At 37.4% G+C, this 22903-nt stretch overlaps 2 protein-coding genes across 2 annotated transcripts in view; one reads left to right on the top strand and one right to left on the bottom strand.

The window, feature by feature from the left end:
- Positions 1–1514: 1514 nt before the first annotated feature.
- si:dkey-185m8.2 (trichohyalin) lies at positions 1515–13078 on the bottom strand. Its single transcript, XM_051901536.1, has 3 exons — positions 11864–13078; positions 10624–11388; positions 1515–7501 (listed from the first exon to the last, which is right to left on the bottom strand). Exons 1-3 carry the CDS (start codon positions 11895–11897, stop codon positions 1665–1667), a joined length of 6636 nt encoding a protein of 2211 aa, XP_051757496.1. The 5' UTR covers positions 11898–13078; the 3' UTR covers positions 1515–1664.
- A 238-nt stretch (positions 13079–13316) lies between these two features.
- Positions 13317–22903, top strand: part of f13a1b (coagulation factor XIII, A1 polypeptide b) — a 32113-nt gene continuing 22526 nt past the window's right edge. The window contains exons 1-3 of the mRNA XM_051901551.1: positions 13317–13527; positions 17218–17435; positions 20553–20741. Coding sequence (XP_051757511.1) covers positions 17264–17435; positions 20553–20741 — 361 coding nt within the window. The 5' untranslated portion in view covers positions 13317–13527; positions 17218–17263. The remainder of the gene's footprint in view (positions 13528–17217; positions 17436–20552; positions 20742–22903) is intronic.

The following is a 22903-nucleotide window of genomic DNA, read 5'->3' as shown; positions in this document are numbered from 1 at the left end:
TTATAAATGTAATGTCGTCTTTATTTCCAAACTCGCAGTCGCAGCACATTATGAGGAACTCGGCTAAATTTCTTCATGATTCATTTTTAGACTAAAAGGATCGTTACACATGAAAAGGTCTGTTACGTGAGGTGGTTTGGAAATTAATCATGTACTTACCACCTCATTGTATGGTATTAAAAATAGCGTCTTCTTTCTCATATTTGCTAATAGATTAGCTAAAGATGATAAAAAAAAAGGGCTACTGTGAATAACAGTATTGTTTGTGAAATGACCTAGTGGAACGTTTATACAAGTGCGCCACCGTCTGATAAGAGTTTGAATTACAGTAGGCCTATATTGCATGTTTGCTGTCATTAGCCTACCGTTTTGTAGGGTGAATATCAGTAAAGTGGGACACTTTCAGATAATTTTTCTGGTAATTTGATCCAAATGTCTTAGCCCCTCATATGATACTATTCTAAATAGAGCTCTGCTAGCTGTACAATACAGAATAAAAAAGAAAGAAACAAACACAGGATGGATGACTCTTCCTTAAACACACATTAACACCAAACCACATTTTTCCAGGCACTACTGTCAAACTGGGACACTTCAAACACATTCAATTGTTATTCAAGTGCAGGCCTAATGAATTAAATACACAATAACAGTATAATTACAATATAAATATATTAGCCCTTTTGTTTCTCATTTATGTGCTGCCACTGGGTCAGATCAAGGGACGTTATGGTCTCAATTTTCATAGTTACGCTGATGATATTCAAATTTATTTTACGGTTAAACCCAACTCAGTTTGTCCACCCCTTTCTGTTATTTCTTGTCTTCAGGAACTTAAAACCTGGATGTCTGAGAACTTTTTACAACTTAATGCTGATTGCAGGAGCAGTGCAAGACTAGCATTTGTGGTTAAAAAGTATATACAATTTGATTATTTTTTTCAGAAAATGGCCGATCGTTTCTCTAGATAAGACCCTTATTCCTCGTCTGGGATCGTGTAGAGCCCTTTAAAGCTGCATTGAAACTGCAGTTTGGACCTTCAAGCTGTTGAACCTCACTGAAGTCCACTATATGGAGAACAATCCTGGAATGTTTTCCTCAAAAACTTTTTTTTTTTTTTTTTGACTAAAGAGAGAAAGACATGAACATCCTTTAATATGAATGTGATTTAAAAAAAAATCGGATTCACCATAACATCCTGTAAAAAATATATAACAATTACAAACGATCCATGAGTTACTTTTTTTTATTTTTATAACCTTAACATTATTCACCTCAGAATGCTGTCATTTTACTTATCATCACAGTTCACTGCAAGGTTGTTGAATATGGTGTGCCACACCCCCCGGAAGTTATGTCATAGCCACAGAACCTATATTTTTTTTTATCGCATACTTGATTATGATGAGCTTAGTGTTGATTTTTTTGTAATGGAAGCATAAACTATGAAGCTTAACTGTCCCACTTTACCCATTGTTCCACTTTACCAGTATTCACTCTAGATAAACACAAAATCTTTTTAAAATCTTGTTTATTTTCATTTGTACTGCTAATCACGTATATACGTATATGTTTAAAGCCGAGAATGTCAAGACAATCTACCAGACTATATCATAATTTAAATATTATTCACAGTCATAAAGGCTCACTTTAAATTCTCTATTTCAGTCCAGTTTGTAGTAATGTCCATTGTTTACTCCAAGCAACTCCTCAACCTTCTCCAGCAACTTAACCACGTGAGATTCCCGATGTCCGTTGTCAAGCACATGGCATCTATTTCCACACTTCAGAACCAGCCGCTCCAGGTCACCGTTTCTCTTCACATGCTGATGGACACTCTCTCCTAATGTTTCCCCCCAGGTGAGCAGAACAACAGTGTGCTTCCACGATGCTTCTCCTAACGCTGACATGGTACGTTCCACTGCACGCATGTACTGACCAGTGAATGATACATAAGCAGGTATTACCAGGATGAATGCATGTGGTCCAGGTTGACACAGAGAGATACTTTGAGAGAGATGTTTTTGAAATGTGCCTTTACTGTCAGTCCCAGATCTCCATTTCAGGCCCTGAGGCTCTACAATGGTGATTTGCCTGCCGGATATTTCTCCCCTCCAAGGGTTGCTTCCATTTGCATCAGGCCCCACAATGGTACATTTCGCTGGGTGACGGGGCGACCAGGAGTCTCCTAAAAGCATCAGCCTTAGTTCAGACACGGGAAAGGGTGTACCTCTGGTAGGTTGGAAACTGGTGCTTGATGATTCAAAGAAGTCTTCCTCACTTTTGCTTTCAGAATTGTCACTCTCACCATCTTCCTCATTGTGCTTGGCCTCCAGTGTTCGTTTAACCCTCTGGTTCTTTACTGATCTGTTGTTTGCACAGTTTATAGTAGCCAACTCCAATCGCTCTTCACTTCTTGTGTCTGTTGTGTCACAAATACCACCATCCACTCCTACTTCTTGATACAGTCGATGGATTTTTTCGGCTTCTGTGTGTGTCCCATTAATTTCAGTGCTGTTTTTCCATTGGCGATACCCTGAGAAAGGCTCTTTTTGTATCGATTTGAGCTCTGTGTTATACAAATACTTCTCCCATTTCTCAAGTTCCTCTCGCTTCTTTTCCAGCTTGTCTTGTTCATTATTTAGCTCCAGCGTTCTGCTGTCCAGTCGGTTTTGATGTTCCTCAAGCTCTTTTTCTCTCCCATCTAGTGTTGTTTTTAGTAGCTCTAGCATTTGTGTTTTGGCCTCAACATTGCTCTCTTTTTTCTTTAGATCTAATTCTTGGTTCTGCAAATATTGGTGTTTATTATCTCTCATAGCGAGCTCCAATTCTAGTTGACGCAGATCTGTTTCTCTGGTATCTAAAGAGCATTCTCTGTCTTTCAAAACATCCTGCTGTTTCTTCAGACCGTGTAACAAGTCTTCATGCTGTTCTTCCCGTTTTTGAATGACTTGCTGTCTTTTCTCCAAAAAGATTTCTTCACTTTTCAGCTTCTGCTCTTTTTGAGAAAGCACTTCTTCGGCTTTTATCAGCTCTTGCTCCCTTTTTCTTAATGCTTCTCTAATGCTCTCAAGCTCCAGGTCATGCTCATCAGGTGAAGCTGTCTGGTTTTGCTGAGTATTGTCCTGTTTTTCCATATCTCGTTGTTGCTCCATCAGCCTTTGACCTTTGAGTTCAAGGTCCTGCTCTCTCTTGACAAGTTCTTGCTCCTTTTCTTGCAATCCTTTTATTTTTTGCAGAAGATCATTTTCCTTATTGCTCAACTCGGCTTGCCGTTTTTGCATGTTGTGTTTGTTATTTTCAAGTTCCTCTGAGCTCTTTGAAAGTTCTTTGGTTTTTACTTCCCACATCTGCTCCCGTTGATTAAGTTCATTTTCTCTAATTTCCAGATTTGTTTTGAGCATCTCCAAAGATTTTTCTTCTTCCTTAAGCCTGTGTTGTTCTTCAACAAATTTCTCCTCCGTTTCAAACAGCTCTTGTTCTCTCCTTTCTAGCTGCTGTCTAAGGTTGTCCATATTTTTCTCCTGCTTTTCAGTCAGATCTTTCATTTCCTTTTCCTTGTTCTCCAATATCCTCTCCATTGCTTGTAGCTCATCCTTTTTACATTTTATTTGCTGCTCTTGCACCTTTAATTTTTCCTCTTCAACCATAAGCTCTTCCGCTTTTTTCTCAGTCTCTTCTCTCATTCTCATCAGATCTACAGCCAAACGTTTGTTATTCTCGCCTTCGTTTTCCAGATTCTTCTCCTCTTCTCTAATCCTGTACATTTGCACCTCCAAATCCTGCTTTTCATCTGTTAGCGCTTGCTCTCTCCTATTAATTTCACCCTCTCTCATTAACAAATCTTGTTTGTTTTGTGCTAATTTCTCTTCTTTCTTTTCTACCTCCCTCTCTCTTTTGCAAAGCTCTTGTTCTCTCTCTGTCTCATGCTCTTCATGCCTTTCTATCAGTCTTTTCTCATAATACACCTTCATGTCTTGCATATCACTCTCTTTCTCTTTCTCCTTCTCATCCAGCAGCCGTTTTAACTCTTCTAGCTGTTGTTCTAACCCTTTTGTTTCTTTCATCTGTATCTCATAGCGCTCAACTGAAGTCTTTAACTGAGTCTGAAGTCCCTCACACTTGCATTTCAGCTCTTTGAATTCTTTCTCCAGTTCTGTGTTCACATTTTGTAAGACGTCGTTTCGTTCTTGCTGTTCCCTGTGCTGTTGTCTCAGCTCTTCTGAGCGTCTTTCATTGTCTGCGTGTTGCTGTTGTAACTGATTGATGATATTCTCTTTCATCTCCATCATTAGTCTTGTTTCCTCATACTGTTTCTTTATATTTTCCATCTCCTTTTCCATCACTGTATTCTTTCTTTTGTAGACCTCCATCTTTACGTCAAACTCCTCCTCTAGAAGTTTTAGTTGAGCAGCACCTTGTTCAGTATTTGCTTGAATGCTGTTTTTCAACTTTTCTATGTCTCTTATATGCTTTTCATGGACTGTTTGCAGCAGTGTCTCCATTTCTTTGTCTTTCTCCATGTCTCTCTCATTTAATTTGGTTATTTCAACTTCTTTTGTTTGTAGCTCCTCCTCTAAATGTTTTAGTTGAGCTGCACTTTCCTCAATATGTGCTTGAATATTGTCTCTTAACTTTTCAATGTCTTTTTGTTTTTCACAAATGTTTTCCTGCAGTGTGTTCATTTCTCTATCTTTCTCCAGGTCTCTTGTTCTTAATTGGATTATTTCCTCGTCTTTTATTTTGAATTCTTCCTGTAAACGCTTCAATTGAGCAGCACTTTCTTCAATATTTGACTGAAGACTGACTTTACATTTTTCAGCGTCTTGCTGTTGGCCAATAATATTTTTCTTTAGTGTGTGAATTTCATTGTCTTTCTCCAGGTCTCTTTGTCTTAATTTGGTTATTTCATCTTCTTTTGTTTGTAGCTCCTCCTCTAAATGTTTTAGTTGAGCTGCACTTTCCTCAATATGTGCTTGAATATTCTCTCTTAACTTTTCAATGTCTTTTTGTTTTTCACAAATGTTTTCCTGCAGTGTGTTTATTTCTCTGTCTTTCTCCAGGTCTCTTGTTCTTAATTTGATTATTTCCTTGTCTTTTATTTTGAGTTCTTCCTCTAAACGCTTCAATTGAGCAGCACTTTCTTCAATATTTGACTGAAGACTGACTTTAAATTTTTCAGCGTCTTGCTGTTGGCCAATAATATTGTTCTTTAGTGTGTGAATTTCATTGTCTTTCTCCAGGTCTCTTTGTCTACATTTGGTTATTTCCTCTTCTTTTATTTTCAGCTCTTCCTCTAAATGCTTCAGTTGAGCCACACTTTCTTCAATACGGTCTCTTAACTTTTCATTGTCTTTCTGGTTTTTGCTAATGTTTTGCCCAAGTATGTCAATTTCTCGTTCTTTCTCTTGGTCTCTTTGTCTTAATTTTTCATTTTCCTCTTCTTTTACTTTGAATTCCTCCTGTAGATGTTTAAGTTGTGCAGCATTTTCTTCAATATGTGCCTGAACACTGTCTTTTAACTTTTCAATAGCATTTTGTTTTTCGGAAATGTTTTGCTTTAGTTTGTCAATGTCTTTGTCTTTCTCTAGGGTTCTTTGTTTTAATTTGTCCATTTCATCTTCTTTTGCTTTCAACTCTTCCTCCAAAACTTTAAGTTCAGCTGTGTGTTTTTCAGTATTTGTCTGAACAGTGTCTTTTAACTTTTCTATATCCCTCTGTTTTTCGGTAATGTTTTGCTTCAATGTCTCCAGTTCTCTGTCCTTTTCCTGATCTCTTTGTCTTAATTTGACTATTTCGTCTTCTTTTTGCTGAAGCTTCTCTTGTGTTTTAGCATTTCGATTCAGCTCTTTTTCCTTGTCTTTCATCGTTTGCTCTATTTCTTTGTCTTTCCCTACAAGTTTATCTATGAGCGTGTTGTATTTCTCCACAACGTCTCCACGCATTTCTCTCTCGGCTTCTGTTGTTTTCACTTGCTCTTGATAGGACATTCGTAGCTGCTCCATCTCTTTTGTCATCATCTCCATCATCTCTCTCAGCTTGTCCATCTCTTTCTCTCTCTTCTCAACCTTTTCCCTGAATTTCTCGCTTTGTTCTCTTTCTCTGCTCTCAGCCTTCAATTTCACCTCCTCAATTTCTTTTAAAATGTTTTCAATGTCATTGTCCTTCTCTTTCAATTTGCTCTCCATCTCTTGCTTTTGCTGCCTGGCCTCTTCTTCATACCTGCGTTGTGATGAATCCATCTCTTTTTGAGTTTCATCAGCCTTTCTTCTCATACTATCATTCTCTTTTTCAGCATCCAACAATTTGTTTTTAAGTTCATTCATCTCGTCCAAGTGTGTTCGCTGAATTTCGTTCTCTCTCTCTTTTCGTTCTTGCTCTTTCATGGCACCCAAGCGCTCCAGTTCCAGCAATTTTATTTGAAGCTCTTCCACTTTCTCTTTAAGTTCTTCCCCCTCGCATTCTCGTTCCTCTAATCTCATTAGCAGTTGCTCTTTCTCTTTCAGTCCCTGATGGTAAGTCACCATGACTTTGCTTATTTCAGCGCTCAGCTCTTGTATCTCTCGCTCCTTGTCTTCCGTTAACCACGCCATCCTCTCCTCCAGCTCGCCCATCACACTTCTCCTGTCATCTTCGCCCTTATACGGTGACTCTTCCCTTTCGGCCTTCTCAGGAGATTGTACTTTGTCTTTTTTGCGTCTATCGAAAAACCACCGAATGCTCTTGACCTCTCGTTCCTTCATCTTCTTCAGTTCTTCCTCCTGCCGTTGAAACTTTTCGCTAAACTCCTTGACCTTCAATTGAAATTTTTCATTTTTTTGTCTCCCTAACTCTTGAATCTCATGCACTAGTGGCGAGAAGGCCTCACACCGATTTCCCGCCACCATCTTCTCAATCTTCTCCAGAAGTTCTGTTATTTGTGTTTTGGAATTCCGTGATTCCAAATAAGAATTGCTGCTGATGACGTGGAACCTATTTGAACATCGTTCCACCAACCAGCGAAGTTCCTTTCCTCCTCCTTGGATGTGCTGCTCAATCGTGACTCCCTCTCGTAGCTGGTCGCCCCTCGTGAACAGAAGAAGCGTATGTCTCCAAACCGTCTCTCCCAGAAGCTCCAAGTGCTCCCGCACCGACTGTGCTTGGACGAGTGCGTCCACTCTCAATGTCAAAAGAAACGCATGAGGTCCAGGAGGACATAGCGTCACGCTCATTCCAATCTCTCGCTTCACTCTCTCTGGAGTTGTTCCCTCTGGTCCGCCCTCCCATCCAGGCACATCCACCACCGTCACCAGTCTATTAGATACCTCCGTCTGCTGTCTTGAACACTCCTCCGTTGCCTCTCCACTTTGAAAGTATCCTGGTCCTCCGAGGATGGCGTTTCCAGCCGAGCTTTTCCCCGTTTCTCTCTCTCCCAGCAGAACCAGTCTTAGCTCCGGGAGCCGCCGTGAACCTCTGGAGAAGAGATTCCTCTCATCCAGGTCTTCAATTTGAGGATTGTCATCTAGAAGGGACAGGAGACACAATACACAAAAACAAATAAATGAAGCTGTTACTTGTTTCTTTTGTTGACATATCATTTAGATGCATTTTTATGTAATTCAAGTCTTTTTGCCAAACAAAGGTTATACACTTCACTGTACTAATGTATTATGTAGGCCTGTATTAAAATCTTACAAAATTGTAGTGTCTGCCTGCATTCAGATCACACATAAAATTTACAAAATTCCATCATTCAGATTTACATAATGATTGACTTTAAAGGGTTAGTTCACCCCAAAATTAAAATTCTGTCATTAATTACTCACCCTCATGTCGTTCCACACCCGTAAGACCCTCATTCATCTTCAGAACACAAATTAAGATATTTTTGATAAAATCCAATGGCTCAGTGAGGCCTCCATTGACAACAAGATAATTAACCCAGAAAGGTACTAAAGACGTATTTAAAACAGTTAATGTGACTACAGTGGTTCAACCTTAATGTTATGAAGCGACAAGAATACTTTTTGTGCACCAAAAAAAGCCAAAATAACGACTTTATTCAACAATATCTAGTGATGGCCGATTTCAAAACACCGCTTCATGAAGCTTCGAAGCTTTACGAAATTACGAATCTTTTGCTTCGAATCAGTGGTTCAGAGCGTGTTTCAAACTGCCAAAGTCACGTGATTTCAGTAAATGAGGCTTCGGTATGTCATAAGTGTTTCAAAACGTTTCCAAATTTCAATGGTTCACATGACTTTATGATACACGCTCTGACCACTGATTCGAAACAAAAGATTCGTAAAGCTTCGAAGCTTCATGAAGCAGTCTTTTGAAATCGCCCATCACTAGATATTGTTGAATATATTTTTGGTGCACAAAAAGTATTCCCGTCACTTCATAACATTAAGGTTGAACCATGTCTTTAGTACCTTTCTGGGCATTTTAAAATGTCAGTTATCTTGCTGTCAATGGAGGCCTCACTGAGCCATTGGATTTTATCAACAATATCTTAATTTGTGTTCTGAAGATGAACGAAGGTCTTACGGGTGTGGAATGACATGAGGGTGAGTAATTGATGACAAAAATTTCATTTTTGGGTGAACTAACCCTTTAAATGTTCAGTATTTTTATTATTTTTTAAGGAGCAAAAAAAGAAATTGTTTGCTGTAACAGTACTAATATACAGTCACAGCGTGTCTACACCGGACGCGAGCGGTGCGATGCGAAGCAACAAAAGACAATAGAACCCATTATAATGGGTATAGTGATGTATAGTGATGTTGTCTACACTGGGTGCGGTGTGACGCAAGCGACAAAACTAGTGCCGCATTCTATTTATGACGTACTGACACAAAGGACAAATGCTTTGCAACGGGTGCTTTGTCGTGTCCCGTGTAGACAGCTTTTAGCTGATGCTGTTGTGATCATCCGCTGTAGACACGGTGTCATGTGAAAAAGAAAGTACACCCTTTTGAATTCTATGGTTTTACTTATCAGGACATATAAATAAAAATCATCTGGTCTTTAGCAGGTCTTAAAATTAACCCTGCTGATGCTTGATTAGCAGTGCCTGACTGCTACTTTACACTCTTAATTCCTATGGAAGCAGAAATGGTGTACTTAGTTTGTCACACGTCTTTTGTTAAATAAACCATGACATGGTGTAATATGTCATGTGCTGTTGTTCATTTGAGGTTGTATTTACCTAATTTTAAGAATGATTTTTATTATTTATTATTCTGATATACGTAAAACCATAGAATTCTTTTCTTTTCACATGACTGTACATGTGACTGTTTTTTCTACATATGGTAACACTTTAGAATACTGATCCTTCATTAATGAATAACTACACAGGAACAAATGAGTAATGCATTATTATATAATTATTATACTACTATTAACTAACAAGAAACTCTGATTAATGAATTAGTAAGTAATAGTGCTCAGTTGAATGTGGTAGTTCACTATTAGCTAATCAGTAACTACTGTTTTTTCATACCTCCCAGAGAACTACTAAGAACTACTATATACAGGTTCATAATCAATGATGCATAATGTATAATTAATTCTAAAGTGAAGATCGTGGTAACCCACTAGTAATGACTGAAGTATCACCAAATCCTTCAGAAGGAATTATTAATTATTTGGATCAGTATTCTAAAGTGAGAAACATGATAACTCTCTAGTGAAGTCATTGTAAACTTTTGAGGTTTTTGTACATTGTACATTAAGAAAAAGAAAAAAAAAACTAAAGTCTGTCTGTTGAATTTGATGCACTGCAAAAAGCATCTATCTTGTTTTTCAGTACAATTGTCTAAACATTCTTTAATTAATATACATGACAATGTTTTCTGAGGAAAGAAAAAAATCAAAATAAGTTTAGGCTTAAAACAAGAAAAAAAAATCTGTTTATTAAATAATTCAAAGGCAAAACAAGTTTATTTTTCTTACGCTCTGGGCATTTATGTTTTCTATAATTTAAGCATATACTCTTTACATGTAGATACATTTTAGGTTTAAAATATTGTAATTTTGCTTCTTGATTTAACCCTTAATCCTCTGTTCGTGTCATTTTGAACCAAAACTATGTAATTTAAATAATAATAATAAAAAATTTGTTCATCTTAGTGGTACCAGACTTTGCTTAAAGGGTTAGTTCACCCAAAAATGTAAATTCTGTCATTAATTACTCACCCTCATGTCGTTTTAAACCCGTAAGATCTTCGGAACACAAATTAAGATCTTTTTAATGAAATCTGAGAGCTTTCTGTCCCTCCATTGACAGACTATGCAACTACCACTTTCAAGCCCCAGAAAGGTAGTAAAGACATAATAGTCCATGTGACTCCAGTGGTTTAACCTCAATTTTATTAAGTGACGAGAGTGCTTTGTTTTGCGCAAAAATGAATAAATAAATAAATAATTTAAAACTCTCCGATTTCATGAAATACACTTTAATTTGTGTTTCGAAGATCAATGAATGTCTTATAGATTTGGAACAACATAAGGGTGAGTAAATAATGACAGAATTTTCATTTTTGGGTGAACTAACCCTTTAAGCATGTTTAGATATTTGTACTGGAGAACAAGACAAAAATACTGAGAAAGAGCACATTTCGCAGGCTGTTCACTCACTCATCAGTACGGCTCTGATGGTTCCTCTGAGTGTCTGTGCCTCCATCAGCCTCTGTTTCTTCCTCCTTTCTCGTGCCCTCCGTTTACTCTCCACCTCCAGCTCTAGAAGCAGCACATCCGTCTCATAATATCTCCCTCCTCTCTCTCCGATCAGCTCATCCAACTTCTTCATCAGTTCCTTCACCTGCGATCCATCATCGACACGCCGCTTGTTCTCCAGAACGTGAAACCTGTTCCCACAACGTTCCAGGAGCCTCTGGAAGGCCTTGCCGCCATTTTGAATCCTCTGTTCGATGGGAACGGAGCTCAGTTCGTCCCCTCGTGTGAACAGCACCAGTGTGTGATCCCACACCGCTTTGCCCAGCAGCTCCAGGTGCTCCTCGATCTGCTGATGATACTCGGCTGTCACTGACGTACAGGATCGCACCACTAGAAGGACGGCATGAGGGCCTGGCGGACACAAGGACATGCTTCGCTTAGTTTCTCTCCTCACCCAACCAGGAGTCCCATTCACTGGATAGTACCATTCCCAGCCCGGGGTGTCCACAACCGTGACGCGCCTTCCTGCCACATCAGCGCGCCTCTTCACACACTCCTCAGTCGGTTTATTCACCTCAAACCCTCCTGCCAGGCCTAGAATAGTATTTCCAGCTGAGCTCTTCCCAGCACCTTTGCGGCCTAGTAAAACCACACGAAGTTCAGGAAGAGGAGATGGCTGGTGACGAAGACTTCCTCCATTGGCCTCAACTGTCTGCGGCGTCCTGTCTGTGAGAGATAAGTAGTGTTTAATTTTAATGCATGGTCGCACTACAATTCAAAAGTAATTCATACTTGTATTCAGCAAGGATGTATTAAATTGGTCAAAAGTGATATTAAAGACATTTAAAATTTACAAAGCATTTGACATAAAGCCATTTTGGTGTTGAAAATGAGGACAGTCAGTACACTCTCAGAAAAAAAGGCAGTGGGGCAGTATCAAAGGTACTAATATGCACCCATTAGGGGTAAATAAGGTCCAAAAATGTACCCTCTCAAAAGGTACCACCCAAGTGACAGCTTTTGTACCTTTTTTCTGAGAGAGTATTGTGATATTTTGTGTTGGTTTGTCGTTAGTGAAGGAAAAAAGGTTCTGAAGATACAAACACTTGCTTTGATGTATTGTTTGTCTAATGCAAAGACATTCAGACATGTTTTCACATAGTGTGCATGTCGTCTTCAATCATGATCATATTTAGCTCACCCAAGAACGAGGGATCCTCCTTCTCTTTTTCCATCTTTGTCTGTCTGTCTTCGTCCTCCTTTGCTCTTCGTTGTGAGCTATATTTTTTACATTGGCATCGTTTTACACTCCAGTATCTTTCAAGCGTAATCGATTCACTTCCTATCAATGCATGGAACAACAGTAGAGCGGAACAGCGCTGAACGTGGAAGCTTGGTCACGTGACTAACCTGTGGTTTTCTGAAACTTGCACAGGAAACGCCATGTACTGCTTGCATGGGTATGGCGGAAATCAAAAAAGAGCCTTGTGGTCAGTGCTACTCATTTCATATGTGCATTGACTTGCTCTATATCATGACGCTTTGTTTTGAATCATTATTCGTCATCAGGAAGAATTATTTGTGTCTTTTTTTTTTTTTTTTTTAGGGGAACTGTCTTGATCATATATATATGCACATATCATGACCTGCTAGTTCTGGCCCACCGAAAAATTTTCATGAAAAGCCCATTTATAAGCCGTAGACCATGTCCACCCTCTGTTTTGCAACTACATGTAATTTGCTATGGTCAGACAGCTTTGACAAGCACTCGTATTGTACCAACGCATTACATCTTCTGCATTAAAGTTCATGGTGAAAGAAAGTTGCCTGTTCTCCAATCTAAAGGTGAGCTCATGCCTGTGACTCACAGTCTCCGAAAGCATCCCATGGGGTCCGAACAGCATGTTTTCTCACAGAAAATAAGATTTTTCCATATTGAATGCCTGAAGCAATGACTCAAACTGCCCATAAGATCCATAATGCAGTGCAAAAATGGACATTAGAAAATGGAACAAGATGAACTTCAACTTATATTCTCTGAAAACAAGTCTTAATATCCTTATGCACCATCTTTTGCTTCCCAAGTGAATATATCTTGCTTTAAGAATGTCTTTTTACTGGAAAGCAAAGAGACTGATCTGATGAAGAGTAACGTTTTACTGTAGAAATACAGGGAACTTTTTAGTATAATAACCCATAGCTGCACTTATATAGCCTTACAAAGGCAATATGCAGTAACTTTGAAGCACTGGAATTTAGAAAAAAAAAATGGCTTTGATGTTATTTGACTGAATTATTATAATATTTTTTTTATATAAATTTTCCAACTTTTTTTTATCTCAACATGATTAGCCAAAATCGTCTGTCATAGGAATTGATCACAATCTAAGAGACCTGATTTCACTTATATTTCAGTAAAATTATAATTTTTATTGAAAGTTACTATATTTTGTCTTTGCACAGCAATATAGAAGTTTTGCAAAAAATAAAACTGAATATTTTGGGCATCACATTTGATTATAAGAGTCTTGAGTCGGTGCCAAAAGAGAAGGATGTGACACATTCTACACTTGTGTCTTTATTTGGTCGCATTTCTGGTCGCTACAAACCACACAAACTCACACATGCAGTAGTTTGCACTTCCACTCTAATCTCACACACACACACACACTACACACCCTCTGTTTTTACAATGTCATGCTAATCTGCATACATAGACACACCCACCATGATTTTTCAGACACACACTCAGGATTATTCCAGCCCTGTATAAAAGTGAAGGCAGAAGTCATCCTGATGTGATCCCAGACTCCAGCTTCCAGTGTCTGCATACCAGTGCCGCCTTTCTACCTAAACGTAAACCAGGTTAGTATGCTTTGACATGTTTAGTATTAAAGAGTTCACTCGGGAAGATGGAAATTGACAACTACTGTTCAAAAGTTTGAGTGCTCATTAAGACTGCATTTATTTGATGAAAAATACAGTAATATTGTGAAATATTTTTACAATTTAAAATAACTGTTTTATATGTGAATATCTTTTAAAATGTAATTTATTCCTGTGATCAAATATAAATTTTAAGCATAAATTCTCCAGTCTTCAGTGTTACATGATCCTTCATAAATTCTAATAAGCTGATTTGCTGCCCAAGAAACATTTATGATTATTATCAATGTTGAAAAGTTGTGCTGCTCAATGTTTTTGTGGAAACTTTTTTTTTTTATTCTTTGATGCATAGAAAGTTCAAAAGCGATACATTTGAACTAAAAAATTTTTTGTAGCATTATAAAGGTCTTAACTGTCACTTTTGTTAAGTTTCATGCGTATTATTTTGTTTTTAAAAAAAAAATAGAGTATACAGTTGCAAGAAAAAGTATGTGAACCACTTGCAGAATCTGTGAAAATGTTAATAATTTTAAGAAAATAAGGGAGATAATACAAAATGCATGTTATTTTTTATTTAGTACTGTCCCGAGTAAGATATTTTACATAAAAGATGTTTACATATAATCCACAAGACAAAAAAAAAAAGCTGAATTTATTAAAATAGCCCCATTCATAAGTATGTGAACCATTGATTCTTAATACTGTGTGTGGTTACCTGGATGATCTACGACTGTTTGTTTTTTTGTTTTGTGATGGTTGTTCATGAGTCCCTTGTTTGTCCTGAGCAGTTAAACTGAGCTCTGTTCTTCAGAAAAAATCTCCAGGTCCTGCAGATTCTTAGTTTTCCAGCATTTGTTGCATATTTGAACCCTTTACAGCAGTGACTGAATAATTTTGAGATCCGTCTTTTCACACTGAGGACAACTGAGGGACTCAAACACAGCTATTAAAAAAGGTTCAAACATTCACTGATGCTCCAGAAAAAAACATGATGCATTAATAGATGGGGGTGAAAACATTTGGAATTTGAAGATCAAGGTATTTAATTTGTCTTCCGGGAAACATGAAAGTATTTTCTGTTGCTTCCGAAGGGCAGTACTAAATGAAAAAAATTGATATTCAAGTGAAATAAGAAAAATTTGGACCTCTTCATCCTGTTTTCACCCCCCGACTCTTAATGCATCGTGTTTCCTTCTGAAGCATCAGTGAATGTTTGAACCTTTTTTAATAGTTGTGTTTGAGTCACTCAGTTGTCCTCAGTGTGAAAAGATGGATCTCAAAATCATTCAGTCACTGTTGTAAAAGGTTCAAATATGCAAAAAATCCTTGAAAACTGAATAATCTGCAGGACATGGAGATTTTTTCTGAAGAACAGAGCTCAATTTAACTGCTCAGGACAAACAAGGGACTCATGAACAACCATCACAAAACAAACAAACAGTCGTAGATCATCCAGGTAACCACACACAGTATTAAGAATCAATGGTTCACATACTTATGAATGGGGCTATTTTAATAAATTCAGCTTTTTTTTTTTGTCGTGTGGACTATATGTAAACATCTTTTATGTAAAATATCTTACTCAGGACAGTACTAAATAAAAAATAACATGCATTTTGTATGATCTCTCTTATTTTGTTAAAATTTTGCACATTTTCACAGATTCTGCAAGTGGTTCACATACTTTTTCTTGCCACTGTATTCGCTATTATCCAATTATCTTCAACTATTTTTTTTTTTTTGTGAATAATATATATGTGCATGTATAATTGCAATAATTGAATACTTGCAAAGGACAAGTTATTGTCTTTAAAGATCATGTTTGAATTTTGAAGATATTTTAAGTGATTGGTGTATTTATATTTTGAATGTTAGTGCAGGTTTGTGTTTGCATTTTGTGTATGTGTTTGTGAAAGTAATTCTGTGAGTGTTTACATGCAGAACCAATTTTTTGTGTAGTTTGCAAAACGTAACTATTTTAATATGTTTTCCACCATCTGTTTTATATCTTCGTGGTAACCTCAGAAAACAAAATCTTGACAAACATTTAAAAAAAACTCAGCTGCAATATTTTCCCGTTTAGTTTACCTTGCCAAGATAAAGTGTGGAAAAGTGTGTTCAGCAGTGACTTTAAGTGGTTCAGAAGTGAACAGAGACTTCACTGTGTTCACGGCTTCGGTGGGGTTCAGCCGGCCAAACATCTCCTCAAACTTCACACCTCATTCAAGGAGACGCCCAGCTTATGTAATCCATCATCATGCAAGTGTTTGTGTGTCTGTGGTGACATATTTTGACAGTGTAAAAGCAGCCATTGAGCAGCCTATCATAAAAATAAGTTTTCCACATTTAAATGCCAGGAAACACAGGAATAGGCTATTGGATGGGAAAATTCTGCCTGCCAGATGATTTTTTTATTCTCTCCCTTCAATCTCCCTTCAGAAGCATTAGCATCACCAAAGAGGGAATCACAAGATGTGATATAAAACCTCACACTGTACTTAGTCCCATATGTTTGTGTTCTTAAAATCACCATGAAATCAAAATCACAATTCTTATTTTTTTGTGGAATATTGCAGTATTTATTATAAATGATTCGTCTATGCACATCATATTATTTTTTTTTTTAATTCTTGTGCCTCGTAATCTTTAATCAAAAAAACTTCCCCCTCCCTCTTACAGCAACATCTCTGATGAAGTGTTTACTGGCGTGAAGGAACCTGTCAATCACATGAGATCCACCAATAGCAAACCTCACCCATCCAATCAATCCCTTATGGACAAAATCAAGTCCCGCCCTACATTTATTCTTGTTCGAGAAGCAGTTTCATTCAGATATACGTCACAATAGGGAAGAAAAGTCTAGTGCAACTTCCATTTCATGTACAATAAATAAATAAAAATCTGGTTTAGATTATTTTTAGATTGTTTTTTAACAAGTCAATTTGTTATTTCCACAAGTTTAATAGTTTTCACAAGTTTCTAGATTTAAAAAAAAAAAAAAAAAAATTATTAAAGCGGATGCTTTTTCAGTAACACTTTAAAATAAGGTCTCATTTATTAACGTTAGTTAATGCGTTAGCTAACATGAACTAACAATGAGCAATATATTTTTCAAACCATTTATTAATATTTGTTGTTCACAGTGCATTAACTATTGTTAACAAATACAACGATTTTAGAAATGTATTAGTAAATGTAAAAATTATCATTGACTAAGATTAATAGATGCTGTAGAAATATTGTTCATTGTTAGTTCATGTCAACTATTACAGTTAACTAATGTTAACAAACGAAATCTTATTGTAATGTATTGCCACTTGTTCTAAGAATGACAGAAAGAAAGAAAAACCAAACTGCATCTTTCTCATTAGTCTAGCTTACGTTTCTACATTGGACTTTTCATATGCTGCAATAAATGAAAGGAAGAAAGGCCAAATCCTGCAATAAAACTGTGCTGCAGCACATGCTTTGAGTTTATCTTTGTGCGCATGCAGTGCAACATTCTCAATGCAAAACAGATGCCATAAATGACACACTTCCTGTGCAGCAGCCCATTTTATAACAATGCAGGGATAAACAAAAGAAGAGACTCTTTTATTGTTTTTAATCATTGTAGTCTGTATGCAATGTGTGCAGCTGACTTGTATATGTTTTTTTTTCTGAGTTTAGTATCTCAACCGAAGCAGTTTAAGTGGCCGCAACACCAGTACCTGCCATGGCTGCTCAAGAGAACCCGGCCCCCGCCGCCACAACTGCTGTTCGTCCCAAACACGTGTCCTACCGCGGACGCAGTGCAGGAGCCAGAATCAGCTCTAATAAAGAAGAGGGGAAAATGGAGGAGTTTGAGCCCTTCATGTTACTGCCCAGAGGACCACCACCACTCAAGGGTGAGAATCAGAAAATCTGTACTTTGTATCGGCTTCTTGAACAGGAAAAAATGTAGGGCGGAGCTTGATTTTGTCCATGGGGAATTGATTGGAAGGTTGTGGTTTGTTATTGGTGGATCTCATGTGAGTGACAGGTTGCCCCGCCCTCACGACAATAAACACGTCATCAGAGAAGAGATGTTGCTGAAAGAGGGAGGGCAAGATATTTAGATTAAAGATTAAGAGGCACATGAATTTTAAAAACAATGATGTGTGTGGATAAATCATTCATAATAAACACTGCAATATTCCATGAAAAACAAAACATTTACAAACCTGATTCCAAAAAAGTTGGGACACTGTACAAATTGTGAATAAAAAAGGAATGCAATGATGTGGAAGTTTCAAATTTCAATATTTTATTCAGAATACAACATAGATGACATATCAAATGTTTAAACTGAGAAAATGTATCATTTTAAGGGAAAAATAAGTTGATTTTAAATTTCATGGCATCAACACATCTCAAAAAAGTTGGGACAAGGCCATGTTTACCACTGTGTGGCATCCCCTCTTCTTTTTACAACAGTCTGCAAACGTCTGGGGACTGAGGAGACAAGTTGCTCAAGTTTAGGAATAGGAATGTTGTCCCATTCTTGTCTCATACAGGCTTCTAGTTGCTCAACTGTCTTAGGTCTTCTTTGTCGCATCTTCCTCTTTATGATGCTCCAAATGTTTTCTATGGGTGAAAGATCTGGACTGCAGGCTGGCCATTTCAGTACCCGGATCCTTCTTCTATGCAGCCATAATGTTGTAATTGATGCTGTATGTGGTCTGGCATTGTCATGTTGGAAAATGCAAGATCTTCCCTGAAAGAGACGACGTCTGGATGGGAGCATATGTTGTTCTAGAACTTGGATACACCTTTCAGCATTGATGGTGCCTTTCCAGATGTGTAAGCTGCCCAATGCCACACGCACTCATGCAACCCCATACCATCAGAGATGCAGGCTTCTGAACTGAGCGCTGATAACAACTTGGGTTGTCCTTGTCCTCTTTAGTTCGGATGACATGGCGTCCCAGTTTTCCAAAAAGAACTTCAAATTTTGATTCGTTTGACCACAGAACAGTTTTCCACTTTGCCACAGTCCATTTTAAATGAACCTTGGCCCAGAGAAAACGGCTGCGCTTCTGGATCATGTTTAGATATGGCTTCTTTTTTGACCTATAGAGTTTTAGCCGGCAACGGCGAATGGCACGGTGGATTGTGTTCACCAACAATGTTTTCTGGAAGTATTCCTGAGCCCATGTTGTGATTTCCATTACAGTAGCATTCCTGTATGTGATGCAGTGCCGTCTAAGGGCTCGAAGATCACGGGCATCCAGTATGGTTTTCCGGCCTTGACCCTTACGCACAGAGATTGTTCCAGATTCTCTGAATCTTTGGATGATATTATGCACTGTAGATGATGATAAATTCAAACTCTTTGCAATTTTTCTCTGAGAAACTCCTTTCTGATATTGCTCCACTATTTTTCGCCGCAGCATTGGGGGAATTGGTGATCCTCTGCCCATCTTGACTTCTGAGAGACACTGCCACTCTGAGAGGCTCTTTTTATACCCAGTCATGTTGCCAATTGACCTAATAAGTTGCAAATTGGTCCTCCAGCTGTTCCTTATATGTACATTTAACTTTTCCGGCCTCTTATTGCTACCTGTCCCAACTTTTTTGGAATGTGTAGCTCTCATGAAATCGAAAATGAGCCAATATTTGGCATGACATTTCAAAATGTCTCACTTTCAACATTTGATATGTTATCTATATTCTATTGTGAATAAAATATAAGTTTATGAGATTTGTAAATTATTGCATTCCTTTTTTATTCACAATTTGTACAGTGTCCCAACTTTTTTGGAATCGGGTTTGTACATTTTGATTTCATGGTAAATTTAAAGTGCTAGAATATTTCAATCTTGTCACAGTAAGAAATGTATTTAGAGTAAATTCTGGTAGTATCTCTTATATTTGGTGTGGCTTTTAAAAAAATCACATGTTTTAAGGTTGAATAGGCAGGCAAGCAATTGTTATTGCAATACAATGTCATATGTCAGTATCAATATTCTTGCCATTTTTGTCTGTGTAAAATTTATCTCTATTTTGTCCCAAATCAGAGAACTGAGTTAGACAAGGTCAATACTGTAATAGAAACTTAAATTTAAAAAAGTGATGTCACTCACTTAAATATGATGTCTTTTTATCAATATGATCATGCCATTATCAATGTTGTTATTGTTAACTAAAACCTGGATTAAAGCTGAACTAAACAATTTACAAAAAACAAAAGAAGAAAAATGACAAATAAATGAATAAAAAAAGCACATGACAAAATTACTAAAACTTAAACTAAAATGAAAATAAATATAAGAATATAATAAAATATTAATAAATAGTATATAAATAATATTAAAATAACACTGGACATTATTTTTAAAGGAGAAAATCATCCCATCATCACATAAATTCTGCATTTCCTCTGAAAATGAATAAAGCATTTAAAATTAACATACATATAAAATGAAAGCATGATAAAATAATTTCAGTTAAACTTTTTGATGCATAACCCACTAAAATGTAATGGACATGAAAATTGGCTGAATAAACAAACATTTAAAAAAAAAAATTTGTTTTAAAGGCTGTTTTGCATTGCATGCACAAAAATTCAAAAACTGTGTCTTAGTTTGGCATCTAATTTATTTTATCAGTAAAGATTCATGCAGACACACTTGGTACCGTTTCTTCAAAGTGACCCATACTTTATGGATTTGCAACAGTAAAAGGAAAGGCTTTGTTTACTAAAATATTTGCTTACTTGGTCTTATCTAGTCAAAAGCCCTCAGCTGAAGCTCTTGTCCCAGTGATAACATTTATTGCAGGAAACGCAACACTTTTATCTTGTAACATCTTGACTTTTTTTTGTCATCCTCTTCCTTTCAAACCCCCAGAGATAAAGAGATGAAAGACATCCTCTTTGAGAGGGTCATGCAGCTGTTTTTGTAGGGTTTTTTTTTTTGTAAAAAAAAAAGGCTAATTTACGGCTGAGCCTGTAATGTGTTGACAGTCCTGTTTCTGTTCCTCAGAGTTTCTTGATATCCATGATGTCAATATGCTCAAACAACCTCACGAGGTCAATAAACAAGAGCACCACACGCACCTGTACAGCAGCGACTTCCTCATTGTGCGTCGGGCTCAAGAGTTCCAGATCAAGATCACCTTCGATCGGCCCTACAAACCGGCCGAAGACAAGTTCGCAGTTGAGTTTGTCATAGGTGAGTCTTCAAAGAATTCAGGCGTATTTGAGGCTGAGAAGTCTTTTACCCAGAAGTAGTTTTACTTCATTGTGTTTAGATATTTCAAGTAGCTGTACTTTACGTATTAATGAATTAATGAATCGTACTCGTCTAATCATCGCTAGATCATACATTTTACTTTTATTACTTAAGTACATTAAAAAACAATTACCATTGTACTTTTTCTCAAGTAATATGGAAAATATTGAAAATGCATACTTATACTTTTATTGGAGTAATATTTTATTACACTCTAAAAATCCTGGGTTGTTTCAACCCATGTTTTGGTCAAATATGGACAAACACAACCACTGGTTTTAATACTTTTATTGGAGTAATTAAATATTACTCCAGTAAAAGTATCTGTACTTTTACTCAAGTACTTGATTTGTGTGCTTCGTCCGCCACTGCTTTTCCCACAAGTCATTTTATTATTAGTTTTGTATACATGGGTTTTCTAAAAACCTAATTTTTTCAATGAGTTAAATGTCAATTGTTTATGAGTCTAAACTGAGTATTGTGTAAATGAGCGCCACTATCTCTCAAAATGGTAAACCAAAAGTCTTTCAATGTTTTTAAAGCATTCTAAGGTTCTGTAAGGTTCCACCCACTAGCCCAACGACGGCATCTAGTGGTCTGGTCGAAGGTATTTCGCGTGTACGTCCTCTGGCACTTCTGTAAAATTCATCTTAATTTAATACAACTTTGGTTTCCAATTCAATTCTGACTTCGTGAATATTTTAATCTGACTCCAATTAGAAATGACTCTTAGTTTCATAATTTTTCCGATGTACCAGCTGATCATAAGATTAGTTGTGCTTTAATTTAGATCTTTGATCGTTCTGGATATCTCATAATTTCAGTTATTCGTTCATTACGGTCTCATCATCGCTTAGAGAAATTCACATCGGCCGGCTGCGTTCTCACGGACATAAATTCGCCAGTTTATGATCTAGTCAGAGGGTGCAGAGTTTTACTAATGCATTTGAGTCGAACCGCCACATGCTTGTTCATACAAAAATACAGTTTTCTTAGTCACGATACTGCAACTTGCTAATTCAATAACAGACAAACTCAAAAAGTCCCATGATGTGCCAATATGCTCCTTTCATGGGGCTCTCTGGCTTGACCTGTCCTGACGCAGATTTACGGAAATGACGGACTCCAATAATCTACTAGTCATAATGATTTTAGAAGAATCCAAGATAAATCAAGATTAACATTTATTGTTTTTGCCAGGCAGGATAAAACATCAATTAAGGAATTAAAAGGGTACATCACACAACTGATCAGCATAAAATACAAAGTACAATTCAAAACAAAATATTAAAAAGAATTTCAAAGAGTCAGCATACCTGGCAAATAGAGAGATACACACAGCAATTGTGCGGGAAGTTCTGAATGCAGATTCTTCCTTGAGTGGTTTGCCAAATCCCTTTAAATACCCCAAGTCCAACAAAAGGACAGTAAACATTTAGCACCCAAATATTTATGCAGCTTTTGTTGGACCTTTTCTCGTGCCCCCAAAGGGTCACACGCCTGGGTTTGGGGATCAAAACAAATGGTTAACAAAGATCTTTATTGGGGCATCTCCCACACCAGGAGAACAGGTTTTGTTTTCTTTATTCTTGTCTGTCCTATTGATGTAGGAGTGATACCATCTTACCAGTCGCACCCGAAGTATTTACATTGAGGTCACTTAAAGCAGATAAGATAACAGATTTGTGAGACTTGCATGGCCTGAGGGGAAGGAGAGGGTGTGAGGGGCCAGAAACTCGGCATGGGGGGGGGAAGAGAGGAGGTCGAGCCGGGTGTCCTGCGCTCTTTCTCGCAGATCCTTTCTTCAGATTAGAGAGTTCTATTGTTTTATTACAGGATAGGAATCTTGAATTCAGTCTTGGTAAAATCCATCCTTACAGTTCCGCCCTTGGCCCCTTGGGGCAGATCCAGAGCAGTCCCTGAGGGGCCACTATCTATGGATTTTTGCAGCTTGCTTACGGTTGTAGTTTCTGTAGGGCTGGTACCCGTAGTGGACTGAGCGCGATGGCCACATTGGTTGACGTGCGCATCACACGGAGGAGACATCTGAAGTAGCAGCACTGAATGAGAGTGAATAAGAAGATGAGCATACTGGCGATGGC

The sequence above is a fragment of the Ctenopharyngodon idella genome, chromosome 7 (genome assembly GCF_019924925.1).
Source record: "Ctenopharyngodon idella isolate HZGC_01 chromosome 7, HZGC01, whole genome shotgun sequence".
NCBI classification, from domain to species: Eukaryota; Metazoa; Chordata; class Actinopteri; order Cypriniformes; family Xenocyprididae; genus Ctenopharyngodon; species Ctenopharyngodon idella.
The sequence above is the reverse complement of the archived record's forward strand: the minus strand, read 5'-3'. Positions and strand labels throughout refer to the sequence as shown.

Bases quoted from the DNA above. Each gene is read 5' to 3' on its own strand.
- si:dkey-185m8.2 (XM_051901536.1), bottom strand. From the start codon at position 11,897: ATGGAAAAAGAGAAGGAGGATCCCTCGTTCTTGG. The intron at 11,389-11,863 runs GTGAGCTAAATA...TATCTCTCACAG, and splicing joins GGAGGATCCCTCGTTCTTGG to ACAGGACGCCGCAGACAGTT. The intron at 7,502-10,623 runs GTGAGTGAACAG...TGTCCCTTCTAG, and splicing joins CATCAGAGCCGTACTGATGA to ATGACAATCCTCAAATTGAA.